General features: G+C 52.1%; 1 protein-coding gene across 1 annotated transcript in view; it reads left to right on the forward strand.

Moving 5' to 3' along the window:
• EP400 (E1A binding protein p400) overlaps positions 1-8,803 on the forward strand; it is a 92,394-nt gene extending 83,591 nt beyond the window's left edge. The window contains exons 48-52 of the mRNA XM_065889407.1: positions 342-537; positions 898-1,022; positions 2,512-2,658; positions 7,679-7,756; positions 8,531-8,803. Of these exons, the coding sequence (XP_065745479.1) occupies positions 342-537; positions 898-1,022; positions 2,512-2,658; positions 7,679-7,756; positions 8,531-8,803 (819 nt within the window). The remainder of the gene's footprint in view (positions 1-341; positions 538-897; positions 1,023-2,511; positions 2,659-7,678; positions 7,757-8,530) is intronic.
• The last annotated feature ends 14,385 nt before the right edge of the window (positions 8,804-23,188 follow it).

The raw sequence follows: 23,188 nt of genomic DNA on the forward strand, positions 1-23,188 counted from the left end.
GCCGCTGAGGGATAGGAGACGAGCGTAGGAAGCGTGGCAGGAGTGGGGTGCTGTCAGGCTCTGAGATGTAGGAGGCAGAGACGCTCGCTGTGGGACAGGAGCGCATCTGAGCGGCAGTGCGCCCGGGCGTCCGGGGGCCGCCGAGCCCCGCTCCCTGTGTCCGCTGGTGATGGTCAGGGCACATAGGCGGCCCACAGTGAGCTGTTTTCCATTAGCTGACCGCCACGCGGCACCTTTGTGAATGTGTCAGTTTCTCACCACCTGACCGCTGGTGGGGAAATGTCTGCAGACGCGTGGAATGCTGAATGTCTCTGGACTCTCCCATTGTTTTCACTGTCTAGACCCGGGTCCCCACTTCACAGCTGCAGGCTCAAGGGCAGATGCAGGCCCCGGCGCCCCAGCCGGCCCAGGTGGCACTGGCGAAGCCCCCGGTGGTGTCGGTGCCCGCAGCCGTGGTCTCCTCGCCGGGCGTCACGACGCTGCCCATGAACGTTGCTGGAATCAGCGTGGCCATCGGGCAGCCGCAGAAAGCCGCAGGTGCCTGTCTCATGCCACCCCTCGCCCCCCGCCACTCCGCGTGCAGCCTTGAGTGGGGCTGACAAGCCTTTTCTAGTTAGTAGCTGTGGCCCGCAGCCATCTCGGGTGTGTCACGGTGTATTTTAGCAGAAGTGTCCCTCGATTTAACCGTTCACTTTCTTAACTTACCCACCCTTTGTCCAAATGTCGTTGTGAACCTAGAAACATTTTAAGTAGATGTAAGGGGGGCTTTATTTAGCTCAGCATCATTTCAGCGTGTAGTTTTCTGTGCAGAAATCACTGAAGCTGAACTCACTGTGAGCCCTGAGACCTTGTCCCTACTTGGCGCTTGTGATTCAATGACCGGACCTGTGTTCTCAGGGCAGACTGTCGTGGCCCAGCCTGTGCACGTCCAGCAGCTACTCAAGCTGAAGCAGCAGGCCGTCCAGCAGCAGAAGGCCATCCAGCCGCAAGCCGCCCCAGGCCCGGCCGCCGTCCAGCAGAAGGTACCGGGCTCCCGGTGACCCCTCTCCACGTGAGCCGGGCCCCGCTGCCAAGCGTGGGATGCACGGAGATGGATAGGGTCCCGAACCGGCCCTGCGTGGCTGCCTGGCCTCCACGCACCGGAGACCCCATGGTTGTGGCCTTGGGCTCTACGTAGGACGGCCTTGGGGCTGGCCCTGGAGGGAGGGCGTGGTTCATGAGAGGGGGAGCCCCCATGTCCTGCCGGCTCGTGGGGGCAACTGTGAAGGACGCAGGCTGTGGAACTGCATGACTGGGAGGGGCCGGAAGGACTCGGGGAAGCAGGTGTAGCTCCTGGTGTGCGACCCATCTGGGTGCACAGGAGCCAGCTGAGGACCATCTGTGTGTGTGTGTGTGTGTGTGTGTGTGTACACGTGTGTACACACGTGCCATCAGCGGATGGACGGAGGGAGGGGAGAGAGGGGAAGGGGTACTGTGAGAGGAGTGCTGTCAGCGACCTTCTGACTCAGAAGGCTGGGAGGCAGCTCTGAGCTGATTGAGGCCCCAGAGGCGAGTCCTCCTCAGAGGCAGCGGTTCGGGGCTGCGCTGGCAAGCAGGAGCGGAGTGCAAGGCGCTCTGCTCCCCAGGGCTTCTGCCTCGTCTGCTCCTGGTGGCGCAAAGCCCGATGCACAGATGATGGCGTCTGGGCTGTTGACCTTCGTGTCGTATCTGTGCTGTTTTCTGAACCGGAGCGAGCCAGCGCCCTGTCCCCATTGTGCTGAGGGCTCTGCAGGCGGCTGGTGCCCCTTTCCAGAAACTGACAGACGCGCAGAGACGTGAAGTGACTTCTGGGGTGGGGCGTGCCGGGCTGGGAGGCATTGTGACAGGACGGAGACCGGGCTGGGTCATCGCGGGGGCTTAGCCAGCGTCTGAAAGAGAGAAGGAGAAGGGCTTTAGGCAAAGTGCCAGTCGGTATGTCCACGTAACTTGAAAGAAGACTTCTGAGACGTTAAAACTGTCCATAGCTGTGGCTTTGTAAACCGAATATATGGGCCACATACACGCATGGCTTTCTGAATAGTATTTAAACGCTCCTGGCAGGGAAAACGGAAAATTAGACTAAATGTGTAAAGATTGTGAGTACAGGTTTGTTTCTGTTTGTGCTAAATAGTTTTGAGTATGGGCCAAATTCTTAAAGTTAGATTTGGGAAACGGTGTGTGTTTTCTGTATCGTCAAGTTCGCTCACTTACATGATGAGCAGACGTGGCACCAGGTGCCTCAGAGGATGGGAGATGAAGCCCAGCCTGGGCCATGAGGGGACCTCCCAGCAGGGGAGGAGATGACCCAGGACCAGGCCCCCCGGGGGGGCAGCAGCAAGAACACAGGGCAGCGGGCAGGCAGGGCCAGGAGCCGGGGTGGTCACACTGCGGGCGTCTGGGGGCAGTCGGGGCGCACGGAGGAGGCCCGGTGGCTCTGAGAAGGGGACCCAGAGCCTTGCCCGCTCTAACCCTGGGCGGCCTCTCTTTCCTCAGATCACAGCACAGCAGATTGCCGCTCAGGGCCAACCACAGAAGGTCACCTACGCCACCCAGCCAGCCCTTAAAACCCAGTTTCTCACCACGCCCATCTCCCAGGCCCAGAAACTGGCTGGGACCCAGCAGGTGCAGACCCAGATCCAGGTGAGCAGCGGGGAGCCCGAGGGCTGGGAGCAGACGCGGCGGGCGCTCCGAGGTAGAGCAGGGGGGCGCCGCCAACCAGCGCCCCATGGAGAGCGTCGTGGGGCCCTGCGGCGTGGCCTGGGGACTGTGCTCAGGTCCTGCTGCGGTGGCAGCCTTTACGCTGGTGAGGCTCCTGCAGGGGTCGTGGTCGTACCTCCGCTGCCGCCGGCTGCCCGGCACTGGCCAGCCCAGCATTGCGCGTCTCCTGGGTCCCGGCACACGCGTGACGCCCGGGACGGGGTGCGGGGCTGTGGGCACGCCCACCCACCAAGCTCCTGTGGTCCCTCAGCCTCGGCCCGTGCCGGCCTGCCGTCTGCCTTCCTCTGACAGCGGTGCGAATCTGCTGACCGTCGGGGCCCCTCCCTTGGGACGAGCCTGTTCGGGGGCTTCCCGGTGGGGCTGTACGTCCCGGGTGTCTGCCTTTGGGTCTGTGTGTCACACTTCTCCCAGCTTGTGCCTTATCTGCTCACTCACTTTACGAACGGAGCTTCTGAATTTGAGTGGATTGGAATTTATCAATCTTTTTGTGTCTGAATAGTGCCTTCTGCGCTTTGCTTAAGAAATCCTTCCCAGAGGTCATGGTGCTGTTTCCTAGATCATCTTCTAAAAACTTGATAAATTTTGTGTTCACATTTATGTCTTTAACCTTCCTGGAATTGGTTTTTGGAGATGATCCAAAAATAGGGGTTCAGTTCAATTTTTCCACGTGAACACAACGCCCCGTTACTTTGGCGCTACTCGTTCAGGAGTCCCTTCGCTCCCTCGACCCACCGTGTGACCAGGCGCGCGTGACGTGCGGTTCCTCGGGGGCTTCTCTTGAGCACCGAGGCCTCGGTCCCTGGGAGCCCACACTGCCCTCTTCGCCACTCTGCCGCCCGTGACTCTCGGCATCCACCTCCTGCTGTCGGGGGCATTCTGCTTTCCCGCTCTCTGCACTCCGTATCGATTTTGAGTCAGCTCATTTAGTAGACGCACCGTGGTCAAGACTGATGGCGTTTTTGTTAGAACTGCATTGACTCTGTAGATCAGTTTGGGGGAGAGTGGGCATCTCTATAGCCTTGACTTCAGATTCACCAACATGATACCTCATTTGCTGTTTAAATCTTCTTTAATGCCCTTTAAGTAAGTTTTCTGATTTTTTTTCCATAAAGACCTTATTGCACGTATTAGATTTATTCCTAAGTAACAGGCGTTTTCTGATACTCTGCTCTAAGTTCCCTCTTTTCGTCTGTGTCTGTAGGACGCTGTATGTTGACTTTTGAATCCCACAGCCTCAGTCTGTTCTAGTTGGTTTGCGTTTCCCTTGTGTCGATCCCACCACCTGTGAGTCCTGGCGGCTGGCATCTTCCCCTTCGTCCTTCTGTTTCTTATTCCCGCCTCGTCGTGCTGGCGATGCCTGCAAGGCAGTGTGACAGGTGCAGACAGGAAGCTCGGCCACATGGCTCTCCTCATGGTCGTTCTGCGGGTTGGGTTTTTAAGATCACCCTTCAGCACAGGAAGAAAAGTCTCTTCTTTATCTAGATTGCTACAACTTTTTGTTCCTTTGGTTGTGGTGTTTTGTCTTTTTACAAACCCTCTGTCTGCACCCCTCCCCTCGTGGTCCCTCCGGTCTCGAGGCTTTGAGCCCATCTCTGTGCCCATGAGTCCAGATTCGCATCTGTGGCCAGCTCTCATCTCGCCCAGGGTTTTAATCCTGGCTGCCTTTGGACGGCCCCCTGGAGGTGTGTGCCTCTGGTACCTTAGCCCCTCCTCCTCCAGCTCTGGGACAGCAGTTCTGTCTTCCCTGACCTTCAGCCTTTCCTGGGCCAAACCCTCCGCTGCTCTTCACGCTCCAGACCCGGCCCAGCACGGATCCTGCAGTGAAGTGCGCTGAGATGTGCTTTGTGGCGGCGTGGGGTCCCTTTGTCACCTCTAGGTCAGGTTTATCCGGGGTGTTGTGCCTACTAGTCGGCTTCTTCTGTCAGTTATGAGAGGGGTGAGTTAAAATCTCCCATTCCGGGACTCCCCTGGCGCTCCAGTGGTTGGGACTCCGCGCTTCCACTGCAGGGGGCGCGGCTTCCATCCCTGGTCGGGGAACTGAGGATGCCACATGCCGCCTGGCACAGCCCAAAAAATGGAGGAAAAAACCCCCTCCCATCCTGGTTATGGGTTTATCTGTTTTTCCTTATATTCCTTTCTACTTTTGCTTTTTATATTAGGTGCTCTATTGTTGGCTGCACATAAATTAAAATTCTAACTTTTATTATTTTGAAGTACTGTTTCGGTGTGGCAGCCTCTTGTGCCTCATGCCGAGAACTCTACCCGTGTGTCACAGAGACAGTCGCTGGACGCCGCCTCACTGGCACTGTCCCGCGTCTCAGTTTGGGTCCTTCACCTGTGACACATTCGCTCCCTTTATGGTGAGGCCTGGGAGGAACGGCTTTTAGCTTCCATTTTGTTTGCGTTTTCAACTTGTTCTGTTTTCTCTTTCCAGCCTTACTTGCCTTCTCTTCTTCCATTTATGTATTTATTTTTTGTCATTCTGGGTTTTTTCCTCCTCTGACTCGTTTGAAAATTTTCTGTTCTCTAAGTGGTTATCCTAAAATCTCCGTGTGCAGATTTACCTTGTCAGAGTATAGCACAAACATCCATCTCTGCTCTGCCCTCGAGCACGGGTCTGTCAACACCGTTGCTCCCTGGCCCTCTCGACTCATATGCCGCTGCAGTCACGCGGTTTCCTTCTGTCCTGTTTCATTTTCACTTTTCATGTAAAGTTACTTTTCTTCTGCGTGAAGAACAGCCTGTGGAGTTTGCCATAGTGTTTGAAGATGGCTGTATTTCACTCTGGCTCCTGAAGGACGCTTCTGCGTTGTGTGGGATTCTAGACGGACGTTTACTTTCACGGCACATTAACAGTACTCCCTGGCTCCTGGTCTTTTGTTGTTGAGGAGAAGTCAGATGTCTGTCCAGCGGGTCGCTGCTTCGATGGGAACCTGTCTTTCTTTCCCTCTGTTTCCTCTTGAGATCTTTTCTTTGTCTTTGGCGTTTTATAAACGCTGTGACGATCTAGCTTGGAATTTGCTGATCGTCTGGAATCTGGGCATTGGTCTCTCTTGTCAGTTTAGGAAATGACCAGCCGCTGTTTCTTTAGATGCCGCCTCTGCCCCATTTCCTGCCCTCCGTGTCTCTTCAGTCTCTGTGCTGCATTCTGAGTAATGTCCTCTAACCTGTCTCCCATTTCACTGAGCTTTCCTTTCATTAGGTCTAATCTGCGGTTAAGCTTGTCCATTGAATTTTAATTTTGGTGATTATAAGTGTTTTATTCTTTGAAGTTCTGTTTCTGTCTCACATCTGCTTGGTCTTTGTAGTTTCTCGTTCCCATACGTGTTTTCAGGCTGCACAGGATGGCACACTGTTTTGTGCGTGTCTGATAATCCCTCTATTTGAAGTCCGTGTGCGTCTGATTTTACTTGTTTCTGCTGTTCTTGCTTCAGGAACTGTGGGGTTTTTGTCACTATAGGAGTTGTCTTCTTGTGAGCCAGTTTCCCTTGAAGTTCTGTTTGTTGGAAGGCTTTGAGGTCTGGGTTGAAGGTGGGTTCTTCCTTGAGCTGGGCTCCCATGGGTGCCGTCAGGACCACATCAGCTGTGGCTTGAGGGTTTGGTCTGCCAGCCTGGGTCTCCCCCTCCCCTGCCTAGCACCGAGGCCTAAGGCAGGCAGCTTCCTCACAGGCCCTTTGAGTGCCAGGATTGCAGCTGTGGGGGGCATCGGGCAGCCCTCTTGTTACCTCCTCCTGAGAGTGGGCTTGGACTTGGTCTCTGCTGTACCCGGGAGGCCATGAAGACCCAGTGCAAGGCTTCCCCTGCAGCACGTGGTCTCGGGCACGAGCTGCCGTAGCGCCTTCTCATGGCTCGGGGTCCCCCATTTGCTTAAGTGTTGGCACTGGGAGCTCTGGACTTCCTGCAAGTTTATCGATGCGTTTTAAGACGTCACCTTGGTGTTATGCGTGGCATCTCAGCATTTTCGTGGCTGCCGACCTGAGCTGTGGCCCGAGCGCTGCGGTAGCTGACCAGACGTGTCTCCCATCAGAGGAAGCGCACAGGCTCACTCAGGGGTTCCTCTGATGTCAGTGAGTGCGGTTCACAGTTTTTGATTCAAGTTACAGTAAACTAGTAAATGCCTTCTGATTCATTTTAATTTCCGTGAGAACTCATATTTACTTGGGAGCTTGTCATTTGCAAGTACATCATATAATTTCACATTTCCTCCAGGATTATCTTGGGCAAGACTTATTTTCATCCCTGTTCCGCCAGTTAGAGACCTGAGGGGGCTTTCCGTGGCCCCGAGCAGCTACCCACTCGGGAGCCCCTTCTGCTTCTGTGAAGCGGTGTCCCCGAAGCCCTGAGTAGACACAAGTGGCCTGAATTGTCTTATTACAGCAGGACAGCAGGATAGGCAGGTTCACAGAAAGTGACCCTTGGGTGGAAGGTTTTGTTTTGTAAAGAGGAAGATCTCAATCGTGATGAAGAAGAATGTAGAACAATGGTGAAGTAACCACTTTAGAGTTTGGGCGTAGATGTCTCTGGACTAGGACTGAACCTGGGTGTTGGTCCGGGTCCCCTGACAATGGGGGCATACGTGGAGTGGCGCCCAGGCACTCTGTCTTCCATGTAACTCTCTCATATAGACTTGTAGCGATTTTTATAAAAGAAAAATGTGACTGTCTGAAATATGAGACCGACAATAAGCTTCAAATTACATGTGATTACCGATTAGGAAGGCAGTCGTTACTCAGTGCAAAGGTGAAATAACTGGTTCTCTCGGGGTTCCAGGTGAGCCCACTTTTGAGACCTGCTATTTTGTGTCGTCTGACCACCGTCTTTTTTTGTTGTTTTTTGTGGGGTTTTTTTTGCATTTAAGAACTGAGAAGGAGAGAGGGCAAGAAATCTCTTTTGCGCACACGTTCATTTGGCGCCTCCATTTGGCTTTTTTGTTTTGTCCAAGGTTGCGAAACTCCCTCAAGTTGTCCAGCAGCAGACACCCGTGGCCAGCATCCAGCAGGTTGCCTCTGCTTCCCAACAGGTAGGACCTGGAGACCCGCAGCTGTCGGGGGTTCCCACGAAGAGAGTTCTTGCTTTTCATCCGAGGAAATAGAATTTTAATTCCTAGAGAACCGCTTGTGATTTTCATAATACAGAAAAGAAAATTAACTTTGGAGAAAACACTTGATATCCTGAGACTAGCAGGAAAAAAACCCTGAACAAATGTGTTTGGACTCAGTGTCACATGTGCTGAGGGGGCTCATTTCTGGGCTCCTTCGAAACCTTAGGTGCATCCTGCCAGCTGAAGCCACCACACCTTCCTTTTAGGGAAACGAAGAAAGAAAACAGAATCCGTTCGTATCGACCTTGGGTCTTAGAGTAGAAATACTACCTGGGGACAGCCAGGACTTACCTTCCCAACAGAGCCTAGCTTTCGATTCTTACCGGTTTTTTACTGCTAAAAATGTGGCCGTATAAAAGCAGTGCTTTACAATAATTGTAGTTGGTTCAGAATCACACTGGCATGTAGGTGTCAAGAAACCAGATAGTACTAGGAGCCGGCCACCAGCAGCACCAGTCCCCGGCCATCCTTTCCCCAGAGGCGTCCGCTTGCAGCCTAAAAGCAGCAGTAGTTTCATTTTCTACTTTTGTTTGGTTAGAAACCAGAGGTCCTGTTTTGATAGGTCAGGTGGTTTTTACATTTCACGGAAGCATTCACGCTAGTTACGTTTCTAACCCCCACCCCCAAGGACGTCTGATTTTTCATGTCACCTGATCTGCGTTTTCTAGGAGATGTGTTTCTGTTTTGGTTCAGGCTTCCCCACAGACTGTGACCCTCACCCAGGCGACAGCAGCCGGGCAGCAGGTCCAGGTGATCCCCGCAGTGACAGCGACAGCGCAGGTGGTCCAGCAGAAGCTCATGCAGCAGCAGGTCGTGACCACGGCGGCAGCCCAGCTGCAGACCCCCGGTGTTCCCAACCCAGCCCAGGTGCCGGCCAGCTCCGACAGCCCGAACCAGCAGCCCAAGCTCCAGATGAGAGTCCCCGCCGTCAGGTTAAAGACGCCCACCAAGCCTCCGTGCCCCTAGTCGGGAGCGCGGCGCGGCCCCAGGCGGGCCGCCCGTGCCTGCCGCCGCCCCTCCCAGATGGGGTGGACTTATTTGCTGAGCCCCAGGACAGTGCCCTGCAGGGCGTCCGGCGCCTGGAGCGGCGACCCTCAGCGAGCGCGCCCCCGTCACGTGTTATGTGGCTGACTGAAAAAGCGGCAGTGGCAGTGTTTCCTCGATGCTTTACCTTTTAGTTTCTCCTCCAGGGCAGTACTGCTGGGTCTTGAAAGCCATTTAGAATTTCTCTGTTAGTGTACAGTGTTTTTTGCACATCACAAGTAGCCATTTGGAAGGTGCAGTGAGTCATAAAATAGACCTTGTGGAGCTAAAATGTGGTCTGACAGCATCTGTCTCTGCCTGGTTCTTTATTCCTAACTGAAAGCACGTTATGGTCCTTCGAGAGGAGAAAGACTGTCTGATATCAAAGGTAGGTCATCTCAGATCAGGGAAAACCAACGTGGTTTCTCCCCTCCCTCCTAAAATGTGACTTGTTTGGACTCTTAAAGGAGACATTTAGTACTGACATGCATTGAAGCACATTCATGACGCGTTCCCAGCTTGTGTTGAAGGGGAACGATCTGTGACTGCATTTTCATTGCAAAGAGCATCGCGCGCGGCTTCCCTCAGAGTGACCGGTTTCCACGTCAACGGAACCCTTGGGGCTGCTCCCCACCCCAGCACATCCACGGTATTTTCCCGGGTTTCGGATAAACTTGTAATTGGACTTAGGCTACTGAAGCAGTGCCAGCAAACCTTGTGAGGCTCCTGTCTGGGAATGGTTCGGGGCCCAGAGTGCTGTGCAAGTGTTGTCACGTTGCAGATGGCACTGCTGAGTGCTCGGTGAGGTGAGAGCCTTGCTAAGGGGGCGGCCTGCCATCGCCCCTTTGCTTTCGTGCCCAGCCCAGGCGTGACGTGCAGAGGTGAGAAGCCTCCTTGTGCAGGTGCTGTGTGTATGCACCTACAAGTATTACCCACAGAAATGGGTGTGGTAAGCTCTTCATACTAGACTGCCATGTCTCGTATGTGAGCATGTCACCCACTTGGGGTTCTGCGTAAAGCAGGGAGCCATCCAGGCTCTTTGGGGTGGGGGGCCTGTGGTTGAGGGGCAAAGAGGAGGCCCTGGGTTTGCTGTTTTTATCTTTTTTTTACTGTGGCAACTGCAAAGGGCTTGATTGGCTGGCGATGTCTGCTTACCTGGAAGTGTCCACCCAAGCGAAAGGCGCGTGTCTGATGACACCCTCTCTGCTCCGACTCTGTGCGTCTTTTGCAGTTCTGGCCCAGGAAATCAGGTTGTGTTAGGTCTGTGTGTACTTAGGGACAGTTCCGGCATACTGAGAGGTTTTAAATTTTCAATCAGTCTGTTTCCTCCCCCTTTATATCACTTTATATGACACAAAGGAAAGTGTCCTGTCCCGAATTTGTTTGTTTCCCATCAATATATGTGGACACTAATACGGCGATTGATACCTTAGTGAAGCCAACCGGGCAGCTCATTTTTGAGTTCTTGGTGAGAAATTTGGAAAAAAGTAAAGACCAGTTGTTCAAAGTGGACAGGATTTAACGTTCTAGTTACTCGAACACGATAATTTGCCTTCTGACTTGTTCATTGTGGGTTCAGCGTGTGCTGTAATGAGGGGGTGCGGCTGCACGAGGCTTTCTGTGCTTCGTATCTGGGTACTGAGGAGAGTTCCTACTTTTTTTTTCTAAATCCTCAAATGTGCAGAACTAAAAAGGAATTCTCCTTTTCAGCTTATTTTAACTTGTGAAGCCTGTTGGTTTTGTTCTTACCCTTCTTGGGGTGTGGACGGTCTCTGTAGATGATGGTGAAGTGTTGAGTGTTTAGAATATCCTAGACATAGCTGCCTGAGTAGAAGTCCTCTATTAATCTAGAACACTAGAAGAGAATTTAGAAAAATCTCTCAAGAGCTTTCTAAGAGAACAGAACTAGGGTCTGAATATTTGCAGTGTGGGACTCCTGCCCTGTCTTACTATGTGAGTGAAAGAAGTGTGTTTTCTTCAGCGATTCCCTGTTGCAAAATGTGGGACAGAAAATAGCGTTACTGGCTGGTATCAGTCGATTTAGTAACATCTGGATGTCAGCACTCACCTCCTAGTCTTCCACAGTCATTTAGGTAAAGGGTCCGGTGTATTGTTTTCTTCACTTTCTGTTTTAAAGGTTAAACTTTCCATATTTAAGAATAAGTGTGAGTTTAGGACGATGTTTTCCAGGCTTCCTCAGATTGTTACTGTTGTAAGAATGCCACATTACCTTGTAGAACAGGGTTCCCACCCAATGCATGGTAAGGATTGAGAGAAATCTTCAGAACATAAAATATAAAGACAGCAGGCAAAAACACCGTCAAACTGGAATTGGCCACCATGGAAAAAGCAGTCACCCAGGTTTTCTTTAATTCAGAGTACATTTGTTCCAGGGAGGCTAGGTGGTGGTTGGAGGATCCCGGGGCGGGGGAAGTAGGAGGCTGGAGTGGGCCTCCTGAGGCAGAGGCTTTCCCTTTTGCCACCTTCAGGACTTTTTGTTAACTGTTGTAACCAGATAGCTGTTGTGTTTTAAAATATAAAGGAAGAAGACCGAAATTGTAAATACTTTGTAAACAATCATTTGTACTTGAATAGTAGGGTTTTAAAGGGCACTGATATCCCACCAAACAAAAGGTATAATAAATTGACCTTTTTATATGCTTTTTTGTTTTGTCTTTCATAGAAAGCTACTGTTCAGGTTAAAATAGATACCAGTCATATTCATTTCATTTGTGTGAAGAGAAAACAAGACACAGGGAAACCAAGTTAGTGTTGCGAACGGAGGTTTTCTTCTCCTCGCTCCTCCCCCAGCCGGTAGCCAGAACTAGAAGGGATGGAGTTTCTCAGTGAAATCACCATTTCTCTCCGCAGAGACCATGTCCACCTGGCCACTGTGTTCCAAAGCCACACGAGGAGGAAGGACCCGGTGCGTTTATTTTTCTTCGTAATGTTCTTGTTCTCCAGTGCTACCTTGTACTAGACAGCAGCACTTCCTCAGCTGCTCTGTCCCTCTGTCCCTGTGCAGTGAGTGTTTACTGAAGCATAATACATGCCAACTTTATCACTAATGGTGGAAGTTTTTTGAGAAAAGCAACACTTGGCTCTTCAAGAAAATCAAAACTAATGAGAGATAGATGGGTAAATTACTGGTTTATTCAGCTGATGCTTACTGAGTGCATACTGTGTGTCTAGGCCCTGGAGCTATCGCTACGAGCAAAGTAGAAAAGGAGGTTACGTTCCAGTAGTCCAGACAGATGATAAAATGATTCAGAACGGTGTAAGCACCATGAAGAAACAGGGACAAGGTCACGGCCGGCGATCTGGACTTCATGCTAAGCAGAAGCCTGGAAGACAGCTTGACTTACAAGTTTGAAAGCTCACTGTGTCTGCAGGGGAGGTGGTGGTTGAAGGTAGCCTGAGTGAAACCAGGGACAGACCCGCTGGACCATCTCCCTGGTCACAAACAAGGGAAAAAACCATCCTTGTGGGTCTTCAGATCCCAGCTCAACAGCCTTAGGAGGCGTTTTCTGACTGCCGCCCCCTAACTTAAAATGGGCACTCAACCTCCACCTCCTTTTCCCAGCCGCTCGGCGCTACTTCCTCTAACCGGGCATCCATTCGCCGATGTGTGCCCCCTTCTCCCTAGACCGCAGGTCCTGCCAGGGCAAGGACAGGACGTGCTTGGTCAACGCAACAGGCAGTTAAGTGTGCGATGAGGCGGTGGGTGGGCAGGGGAGGAGCGGACGGACGGGTGGACGGAAGGCTGCAGGCGAACGGTAGGAACGAACGGAGGCTGGCGCGCACGTGACCGCGGGCGAAGAAAGCCGCGGGAGTACGCAGGCGCGGGCCCGGGGCCTCGCGTGCAGTTCCCGCCTCAGCTGCCGCTGCTTCCGGTCCTCCCGCCCTCGCCCCGCCTGCCCGCGCCGATCGGCCGGCGCCGCGCCTGCGCACTGGGTCCAAGCCGGCCGCCGGCTAGCGTTGGGTCGGGTCGGGTGGCCCGGGCCCGCCCTCGGCTGCCGCCGCTCTTGTCCCCGCCGGCACTCTCCGCCGCGTCGCCCGGCCGCCGCGGTGAGGGCCCGCAGCCTGTCCGCGCCGGGGCGGGGGCGGGCGCTTAGGGCCGCGCGGCTCTCCTTCGGCCTCCCCGCCCGCCCGTTGCCCCAGCGTTCCCCTCAACGACCCCGTGACCCTGGCCGCGGACCCCCGCCCCGCCGGCCCCGGGAGGCCGCTGTCCGCGGTGCTGACGCCGCCGGCGCCGCGTGTCTGGAGGGGCCGCTGGTCGGGGTGTCCCCGCCCCACACCCGGGAGGCAGAGTGGAGTCCGGGCTGCGGCGTCTCCTCGGCCGGCCCCGCCGGGGCGTCTGTCGGGAGAGGCGCCTCGTCACCCCTGCCCACGGAGGCCTTTCCCACGACGGAGAGCGAGAACGGAGCTCAGCTTTGCCTTCAAGCCCGAAGACCGCGCGGCCGAGCAGACACTTCACAACCCTGCCCCAGAGCTGAGTGAGGATCCCTTCCTCGCCGAAAACTGCTTTGGCTACGCGCAGCTCGCAGCTCGCGCGCGAAGCCCCAGCTCCCAGGTCTGTTCCCGGGCTTCACGGGGCCGGCGTCCGCCAATGACACGTGAGAACGTGGAGCACCTCTCAGCCCACGTGACTGCCTTCCAGTTGTGGTGTTGGGTCTTGATGATTACTGGGTGCTCCGTGCGTTGAGTGGGGATGCCCAACGCCTACAGAGTGACACAGAGGTATTGCGCACGCATTTCTGTAACCTTTTGCCAAGCAGACAGGATGTTCGTTTATTTATAAAAGTGTTTTCTTAATGTTCACATCAAGGTAGCAAGAGAAATATGATTTTCTCCTTTAAAGGTTGTCAGCTAAACCGGCTCCTGTAAAAGTGGAAACGAAGCCCAAAAAGGCGGCGGGAAAGAATAAATCTTCAAAAAAAGGTGCAAACAAAAGGGAAAAGGGGAGCGAAGGGAAAACAGGCTGAAGCAGCTAACCAAGAGACTAAAGGTGTACCTGCAGAAAATGGAGAAACTAAAAACGAGGACAGCCCAGCTTCTGTTGACGCAGGAGAGAGAGAAGCCAAGTCTGATTAGTATCACACACCTGATCCTGTCAGTGGTCCCTGTCTCTCTTCCTGCACGATCCAGAGGAATATTTTTACCAACTATTTCATAAATGACAGTTTTTTAGGAGCTCTAGAAACATTTTTAAAAAGGAGGGGATCCCCCCTCATCCCATTTTTTAAGTGTAAAAAAAAATTTTTTTTTTTTTTAAGAGGTGAAATCATTGGCTGGTTATTTATTTTTTGGTACAACCCGAAAATAGTGGGATATTGAATACGGGAGGCTCTGACTGCCTTGGGTGTCAGCTTAACATTCCATAGATGGGGGTAGCTTTTATATCCTGTAATACAAAGCATTTACTACATGGCATTTGGAGTCAGGTGTGCATTTAACGTCTTGAACACTTTTCTTGGTGACTTTTATTAGAGTACAGTTGCTTTACAATGTTGTGTGAGTCCGTACTGCACAGCAAAGTGACTCAGCTCTGCGTATTCATACATCCCCTCTTCTTCGGATTTCCTTCTAAGTTAGGTCACCACAGAGCACCGAGTAGAGTTCCCTGTGCTCTACAATAGGTGCTCATTAGTTATCTATTTTATACATAGTATCAATAGTGTATGTGTGTCAACCCCAATCTCCCAATTCATCCCATCCCCCTGACCCCCAACACTTCAAAGTACTTCTCGTCCCATGTTGTTTTTGGTAGAACTTTTCCTGAAGCAAACCACTCACTCCTTGATCTTGGCTCTCCTGGTCAGCATTCTGTGTGCTCTGTAACATCTTTGGTCGCGGTAGTCCAGTTCTAGTAACTTTGTTAATGTGCTGTGAACGGTGGACAATTTGAGTATGTACAGTATATGATATTAAATTGTGAATTAGTGGGACTTATGATGGAACAGCATATCAATATTTGAAGATATTGGTACTTGCTATCCTGTGAAGGAAAATTTGCCTCCAAATATTAAGCTGGAGAGTCACTGGAATAACTGTTCAGAAAAGAATCACAACTACGGGCTTCCCTGGTGGCGCAGTGGTTGAGAGTCCGCCTGCCGATGCAGGGGACACAGGTTCGTGCCCCGGTCCGGGAAGATCCCACATGCCGCGGAGCAGCTGCGCCCGTGAGCCGTGGCCGCTGAGCCTGCGCGTCCGGAGCCTGTGCTCCGCAACGGGAGAGGCCACAACAGTGAGAGGCCCGTGTACCGCAAAAAAAAAAAAAAAAAAATTAAAAAAAAAAAAAAAAAAAAAAAGAATCACAACTACATGATTTTTTCGATTTTTGGTACGTATGTCAAGAATTGTGTGCAGGGACTGCCCTGGTGGCGCAGTGGTTAAGAATCCACCTGCCAGTGCAGGGGACATGGGTTCGAGCCCTGGTCCGGGAAGATCCCACATGCCGCAGAGCAACTAAACCCGCGCGCCACAACTACTGAGCCTGCGCTCTAGAGCCCGCGAGCCACAACTGCTGAGCCCGCGTGCCGCAGCTACTGAAGCCCGTGCACCTAGATCCCATGCTCCGCAACAAAAGAAGGCAACACAGTGAGAAGCCCACGCGCCACAATGAAGAGTGGCTCCCGCTCGCCACAACTAGAGAAAGCCCACACGCAGCGACGAACACCCAACGCAGCCAAAAATAAATAAAAAAAATTTAAATGCTTAAAAAAATTTTTTTTCCTTCAAACTGAGTTTGAGAATTCTTCTGGATAGAAATTCTATATCGGATCATGTGGTTTGAAAAACTTTTAACTGTTTCCCCTGAATTTATATGATGTATTATGATGGAAAAAAGTGAGATCTGAGCATCTTATAAAATACATTTGTCTATAAAATACACGTACTTTATACAAACATATTTGGAAATAGGGAATCACCTGTATCCTGGGCTTGAGTCCCAAGTTGTGATGGAGTGGAGGGGCTGCAGACACCCACTGCCTCTTGGCTCGAGCAGGGTGTTCCCCTCTCATCCTCAGCTCCCTTGGTGTCAAATAGGAAGATGGTGGAATTGGTCTGGTGGTGTTCTCGTGAATAATCACTGAGTGAGGGATGGGAAGCCATTAGCACATGTCTGAGCCCAGGGGACTGGCCTTGGAAAATGTTAGCCTGGTTGGAGGAACCCTCAACTCCAGGCCTCAAGGAACTCCAGCCAGCAGCCCCCAGAATGTATGCTCATGACAGAAAATCACAGCATACACAGTGAAGAGCCTCAGGAGTGAGGGTCTGACTCACACCTGTAGAGACGTTAAGATGCCAGAATTGCTGGATCTAGAATAAGAAATGCAAAATGTATTTCATATGGTTAAAGAAACAAAGGAGGAAATAACAAGCGTGGAGGAGAGACAAGGGGTCACCAGACACCAAGCAGATAAAAAAAGAAAGTGAACCAAATAGTTCTTCTAGAAATTAAACATAAAACAGTTGAAATTTAAAACTTGGTGGAAGTAATCTCAATCCCTACCTCACACCATATGCAAAAATTAACACAGAATGGATCAGAGACCTAAATGTGGAACTCACAGTTCTGAAACACAGGAAAAAATCTTTGTAGCCTTGGGTTAAATTAAGATTTCTTAGCTACAACATCCAAAGCACAAATCTATAAAAGAATAAAAATGAAAAGTGGAACTTTATTAAAATTAAAAACATTTTGGTATGTGAAGAACATTATTGAGATAATGAAGAGCCACTGGGAGAAAACATTTGCAAAAGACGCAGCCAATGAAGCACTTGTAATAGGATATATAAATAAAAGAAAAAACGCATTTCCTTTACTCACGACACTTCTGACACCAGCTGCATGGGGGTCTCCCACACCAAGCAGTTCTCCAGGTCTCCATGACATGGACCAGCTGTCCTACAAGAGCCCAGTTCTGACGCTGACAACCCGAGGCTAGCACAGAGCCTGCAGGCTAAGGACCCAGCCCCACAGACGACCCCCTTCAGATGCCAGTTACAAGTGCCAGGTTGTCACCTGTCCTTTTGACCAACTGGCTATAAATTGGAGGATTCCACAACCCCTCCTTGGGTTGGATCATTCGTTAGGACGGCTCACAGAACTCAGGAAAAGTTTACTTACTAGGTTAGTGGTTTATGATAAAAGGATATAACTCAGGAACAGCCAGATGAAAGAGATTCATAGGGCAAAGTGTGGGGAATGGAAGTGGAGCTTCCATGACCTCTCTGGGCACCATTCTCCCAGAATCTTCATGTGTTCACCAACCTGGAAGCTCCCCCGAACCTGTCCTTTTGGGGTTTTGTGGAGGCTCCGTTACATGGGCCGGATTGCTTATTACCTCAGTGCCGACCCCTTCTCTGCTCCGCAGAGGATGGGGGTGTGTGTGTGTGTGTGCGGTGAGGCTGAAGGTTCCAAGCTTCTGATCATAGTTTGGTCTTTCTGGTGACCAACCCCCAGCCAGGAGCCCACCAAGCCACCTCATTGGAACAAAAGACCCTCCTGGCACCCGTGCCACTCAGTGGATTCCAAGGGTTCTAGGAGCTGGGGGCAGAGACCAATATACAACATATATTCCTTATCATTTCACAGTAAAGAATTGTCAGAGGGCTTCCCTGGTGGCACAGTGGTTAAGAATCCGCCTGCCAATGCAGGGGACACGGGTTCGATCCCTGGTCCAAGAAGATCCCACGTGCCGCAGAGCAACTAAGCCCGCCTGCGCTCAACAGCCCACGAGCCACAACTACCGAGCCCGCGTGCCTAGAGCCTGGGCTCCACAACAAGAGAAGCCACCACAATGAGAAGCCCATGCACTGCAACGAAGAGTAATCCCCACTCAACGCAACTAGAGAAAGCCCACGCACAGCAACAGAGACCCAACGCAGCCCAAAATGAAAATAAATACATTTATTTTTTTAAAAAATTGTCAGAACTCCATAACAGGAAAATAACTCATTTTTGGAACTTCCCTGGTGGCGAAGTGGTTAAGACTCTGCACTCCCAATGCAGGCGGCCCGGGTTCAATCCCTGGTCAGGGAACTAGATCCCACATGCATGCCTCAACTTAGAGTTTGTGTGCCACAACTAAGGAGCTGGTGAACTGCAACTAAGGAGCCCATGAGCTGCAACTAAGGAACCCACCTACTGCAAGTAAGGCGTGGTGCAACCACATATTTTTTTTACAAAAGAAGACTCATTTTTAAAAGTGGACGAAAGATTTGAACAGACACTTCACCAAATAAGCTCTAAGAATGGCAAATAAGCACATGAAAAGATGTCAGTATCCTTTCATTAGGGAAATACAAATTAAAACCACAAGGAGATACAAGGACACATCAGCTAAAAAACGAGGACCTTGGCTAGTGAGGGTGAAGAGTGGCCTGCTCCCGTGCCTTGCCGGGGGGGCGGCGCCCACGAGTCAAGCCCCGTTGCAAGCAGCTTGGCAGTTTCTTATGTATTTTACCTAAACAGTCATTTACTCTGACCCAGCAACCTCACTTCTCACAGTGTACACAGAAGTGAAAACACACATCCACATGATAACCTGTATGCAAATGTTTATAGCAGCTTTATTCGTAATCTCCCCAAACTGGAAGCAGCCCAGTCATTCAACTGCCGGATGGAGAAGCAAACCACGGCCCCTCCAGACAATGACGTGGCACTCAGGTAGCCGACCAGGCTGCTGGCGCTCAGACGGCAGGCGGGAAACTCGAATGTATTGTGCAAAAGAGGCCAGACACAAAAGGCTACATACTCTATGATTTCACTTATATGACGTCCTGAAGACGGCAAAACGATAGGGTCAGACTATAGCTCAGGGGTCTCAGGGGTGGGGTGGGGGCGGGGGGGGGGAAGGACTGACCTCAAAAGAGCCATTGGGGATTTGGGGGGTGATGGAAATGTCCTGTTCTCGATTGCGTTGGTGGTTACATGACCACAGGCCTTTGTCAACACTCATAAAACCATACATCAAAAAGGGTGATTTGGGGGACTTCCCTGGTGGCACGGTGGTTAAGAATCCGCCTGCCAGTGCAGGAGACACGGGTTCGAACCCTCGTCCGAGAAGATCCCACATGCCGTGGAGCAACTAAGCCCATGCACCACAACTACTGAGCCTGCGTGCCACAACTACTGAGCCCGCGTGCTGCAACTACTGAAGCCTGCGCGCCTAGAGCCCGTGCTCCACAACAAGAGAAGCCACCACAATGAGAAGCCCGCGCAGCAACAAAGACCCAGTGCAGCCAGAAAAAGGGGGGGGGGGGTGGTGATTTTTACTCAATGCAAATTCTTTATTAAAAATTTTTTTTTATTTAGAACAGTTTGAATTTTATTTTTTGGCCAAGCTGTGTGGCACGTGGAATCTTAGTTCTCCAACCATGGATCGAACTCGTGTCCCCTGCAGTGGAAGCGTGGAGTCCTAACCACTGGACTGCCAGAGAGGTCCCCTGTATGCAAATTCTACTGCAGTTTTTAAAAACTTCATGGGAGAGTAAACAGTACATTTGAGAATTAGTGACAGACCTGGAGAAAATCAACCTACTGCAACACGAAGAACAGGAGGAAAGAAAGTTGCGTGGAGAGACAGATGGTAGAGGGGTGAGAGGTCTAATGTCGGAGTTGAGTTCCAGAAGAGAATGCGAGACAGGTAATATCTGAGGACGTTCGAGAACCGGCTTACGGTGCCAATCCAGAGATTCAGGAAAGCCAGAAGGTCTCAAACAGGATAAAGAAAAGATTCCCCGCAGACACATTTAGGCCAACGGTAAACTCAGGAGGCAAGGAGAGGTCACAGGAGTGGAGGGAACAGAGATCACCTGCAGAAGGACAGACCGATGTCTAACTTCTCAGTGGTAACTACAGAAACCGGAGAGTTCTTCCGAGGGTTGGGATAAACAGAGGCTCCGTGGGGTGCCGCACGGATGGCTTCAGGGGAGCCGCTTCTTTAGGGTGTCCCTCCACCCACCGTGCCCGCTTGCGTGGGCACAAGTCTGAGGACAGGACGCTCTCAGGCAGGCTGGGGGCGGGGATGCAGCGGCCTCCAGGTGGCTGCTTCTTTGTGTCTCCGCACGACCTGGAGGACCCATCCTTCCAACTGAGAGCACTGGACGTAGATTTTGGCAACTGACCTCACAGAGCTCAGAAAGGGACCAAAGGATCGAGTGACGTTTCGACAACAAAGCTCTCTGGTGCCATCGGTTTATTTATGGGAATGGGATTTTTTCAGTGTTTTGATTTATAAATTGGAAAAATAAGAATAGACTTGACGCTGAGCCTTGTGGGCATAGGAACTAACTGAAGAAAACAGATTAGCCCTCTCCATCTATTAAATTTTACTTTTTATGTTTAGTAATTATTTACCATAACTGTAATACATTTGTCATTTTGCTAACTTGCATACCAATAATAATTGTACCGATTTCTCAACCCAGAAGATTATTTTTTTTTTGCGGTACGCGGGCCTCTCACTGTCGTGGCCTCTCCCGTTGCGGGGCACAGGCTCCGGACGCGCAGGCTCAGCGGCCAGAAGATTATTATTTTTGAACACTTAGAGCCTTGTGGTCAATTCTGGAGCACATTTCTATTGCAGGGACGCACGATCGGGGGTCTATAAAATAATTCCAAGCATAAAATACATTAGATCTGTGCGGGGGAATGGAGCGGGAATAGGAATTCACAGGGAGGAGTGTGGGGTGATGGGCAGCATCCAGTCGTAGACGGAGTATTGGATGGTACCTGACAGTCCCCTTATTTGCCTTTTCATGGCTCTGTCGTGATGCTCTGGGGGTGCGGGTTCGCAGACACGGCACATGTGTCCAGAGCTGCGGCTGTGGCCTCGCCACCCTCCTCCTCTGTCTCTTGTACCAGAAGGCGTCGATGTGCCCGGGGGAGGAGAAGCTGGCAGGCCACAGCACCCCCTTACACACTTGCCAGGGAACGCTCCCAGGAGCACCGGTGGGCACAGTCTAGACTGCTCTTCAGCAGGAGGGAGGCTTCGCCGCACCAGCGAATGGCACTTCCCCTCCAGCCTTCTGAGAGGCAGCACCTGGGGCTTTCCTGGGTGACGAGACCTGCAGGTGCCTCGCTCCCCATCCTTGCCCCGCGTGCCCAGGGGAGCGAGGGCAGCAGAATGGTTGCACCAAGGCCACACTGTCATCTGCGTGCCTCGGTGCCCGTGGGCCGGCCTGGCCGAGGGGTCCCCCCAGGAGGGCCGAACAGCCATCCCAGGGCCGTCGGACGACCAGCACAGCTGCTGGACCGGTGGGTCCCGGCCCGGCCCATTCCTAACCCTCGGGGGGATGCAGTTCCGGGGTCTGAGGTCCCCCTGGAGCCTTTGTGAGCTCAGTTCCTGCCAGCACAGAGCATCTGTGCCCACCCTGCCGTGTGTGCGGTGGCAGCAGGAATGCGTGCGAGGCTGGTCTGCCACGTTCGCGCCCCCTTCACTCTTTGCTTCTTATTTCTCCCAGTTTTATTGGGGTATCACTGACATACAGCACTATATACGTCTAAGGTGTGCGGCGTAAAGGTCTGACTTACACATCATGGAGTGATCATCACAGTAAGTTAACGAGCGTCCGCCGTCCCACACAGATTGAACATTAAATAGGAAAAAAATGTCCTTGTGGTGAGAACTCAGGACTTACTCTTAACAGCTCTCATACACATCACGTGTAACCTACAGCAGTGTTATATTTGTCATGTTGTACATTACATTCCTAATACTTATTTATCTAGTAAAGGGAAGTTTGTACCTTTCGACCGTCTCATCCAATCCCCCTGCTTCTGGTAATGACAAACCTGATCTCTTTTTCTATGAGTTTGTTTTGCAGTATGAGTGATTGGCTTACACGCTGTTAATTCCTGCTACTTCACTTTTCTCTGAAGTCGTCTTCTTTTCCAGATAAATGCCCAGCAAGTCGCTGTTGAAACCCAACAGCAAGGTGACCTGCACACCGCAGCCTGCCTTGAAGACACCACTACTGCCCGTGTCCCAGATGCCCAAGGCCCCAGAGACCCAGCAGGTGCAGGGGAGGCCCTGTATCTCCAAGTTCAAAGTGAAGGGCGAAAGCAGGCAATGTCGTTTCCGCCTGGTGGTCACTTTGCTACTCCCGGGCCCCCCCTCCCAGAAGTGAGGGGCAGGAAGGCTCGGGACAGGCCACAGCCGAGGTGCTTCTGCTCGGTCTCCCGCGGCAGCGGCAGCGCCTGCGGTGTCCCCATGAGTGGCTGCATGCTCCCAGCCCCCAGCCCCCAGCCCCCACTTCAACCTCTTCCCGGAACCCATGGGCAGGCTCGGGGCCTCCGCACACGCTGCAGCTTCTCTCCTGTCCCCACGCGCCTGGCCACTCCACAATGCTCAGTAAAGGTGACATCGGAGTTCTTTGTTCTGCTGGCAATTATCAATGTTACGAAACTTCTAAAGGCTCAGCCGCTGTCTTCAGTCACCTGCCTGGGCCTCTTCCCGTCTTCTGACACAAGCGTGACTGAATGGAAGGAAAAGGCAGGCTGAGGCGGCAATCTGATATTTCCAGCAATCCTATCACCCAGGGGCATATGTGTTCACTATTTTTTAAAATTTTATTTATTTAAAAAAATTAATTTACTTATTTTTGGCTGATTGGGTCTTCATTGCTGCATGCGGGCTTTCTCTAGTTGCGGCGAGCAGGGGCTGCTCTTTGTTGCCGTGTGCGGGCTTCTCATTGTGGTGGCTTCTCTTGTTGCGGAGCACGGGCTCTAGGCACACAGGACTCGGTAGTTGTGGCTCGCGGGCTCTAGAGCACAGGCTCAGTAGTTGTGGCTCGTGGGCTCTAGAATGCAGGCTCAGTAGTTGTGGCACACGGGCTTTGTTGCTCTGTGGCATGTGGGATCTTCCCAGACCAGGGTTTGAACCTGTGTCCCCTGCATTGGTGGGCAGATTCCTAACCACTGCGTCACCAGGGAAGAAGTCCATATTTGTTTTTAAACAGATGCTTTATCGAGATACAATCCACAGACCGGGAAGCCGCCTCTCAGAGGCTGTGCGTGGCTGTACCATCCCCCGGGTCCCGTGCGAAGCCTGGCCTGAAATGTGAGCTGGTTCGGTACGCAGAGTGCGTTTACAGCCCCAAGAGGTCCAGGCTGGTGCGACCCGAGTCCTGGTCCGCGTGCTCTCCCGTAAGCTGCCCACTCTGCCCCATGACGTCCACTCGGGCGACAGCGAGCACACGGGACGCCAGGACTCATGGTGGTTATTCTGCCAACACAAGGAGCTGTGGTTCGTTCCCATTAAGGTTCTGTCAACACGTGACTTTTGGAAACGAAGCTTTCTCAGAGACGGCGGTCAG

This window comes from Phocoena phocoena, chromosome 13 (assembly GCF_963924675.1).
Source record: "Phocoena phocoena chromosome 13, mPhoPho1.1, whole genome shotgun sequence".
NCBI classification, from domain to species: domain Eukaryota; kingdom Metazoa; phylum Chordata; class Mammalia; order Artiodactyla; family Phocoenidae; genus Phocoena; species Phocoena phocoena.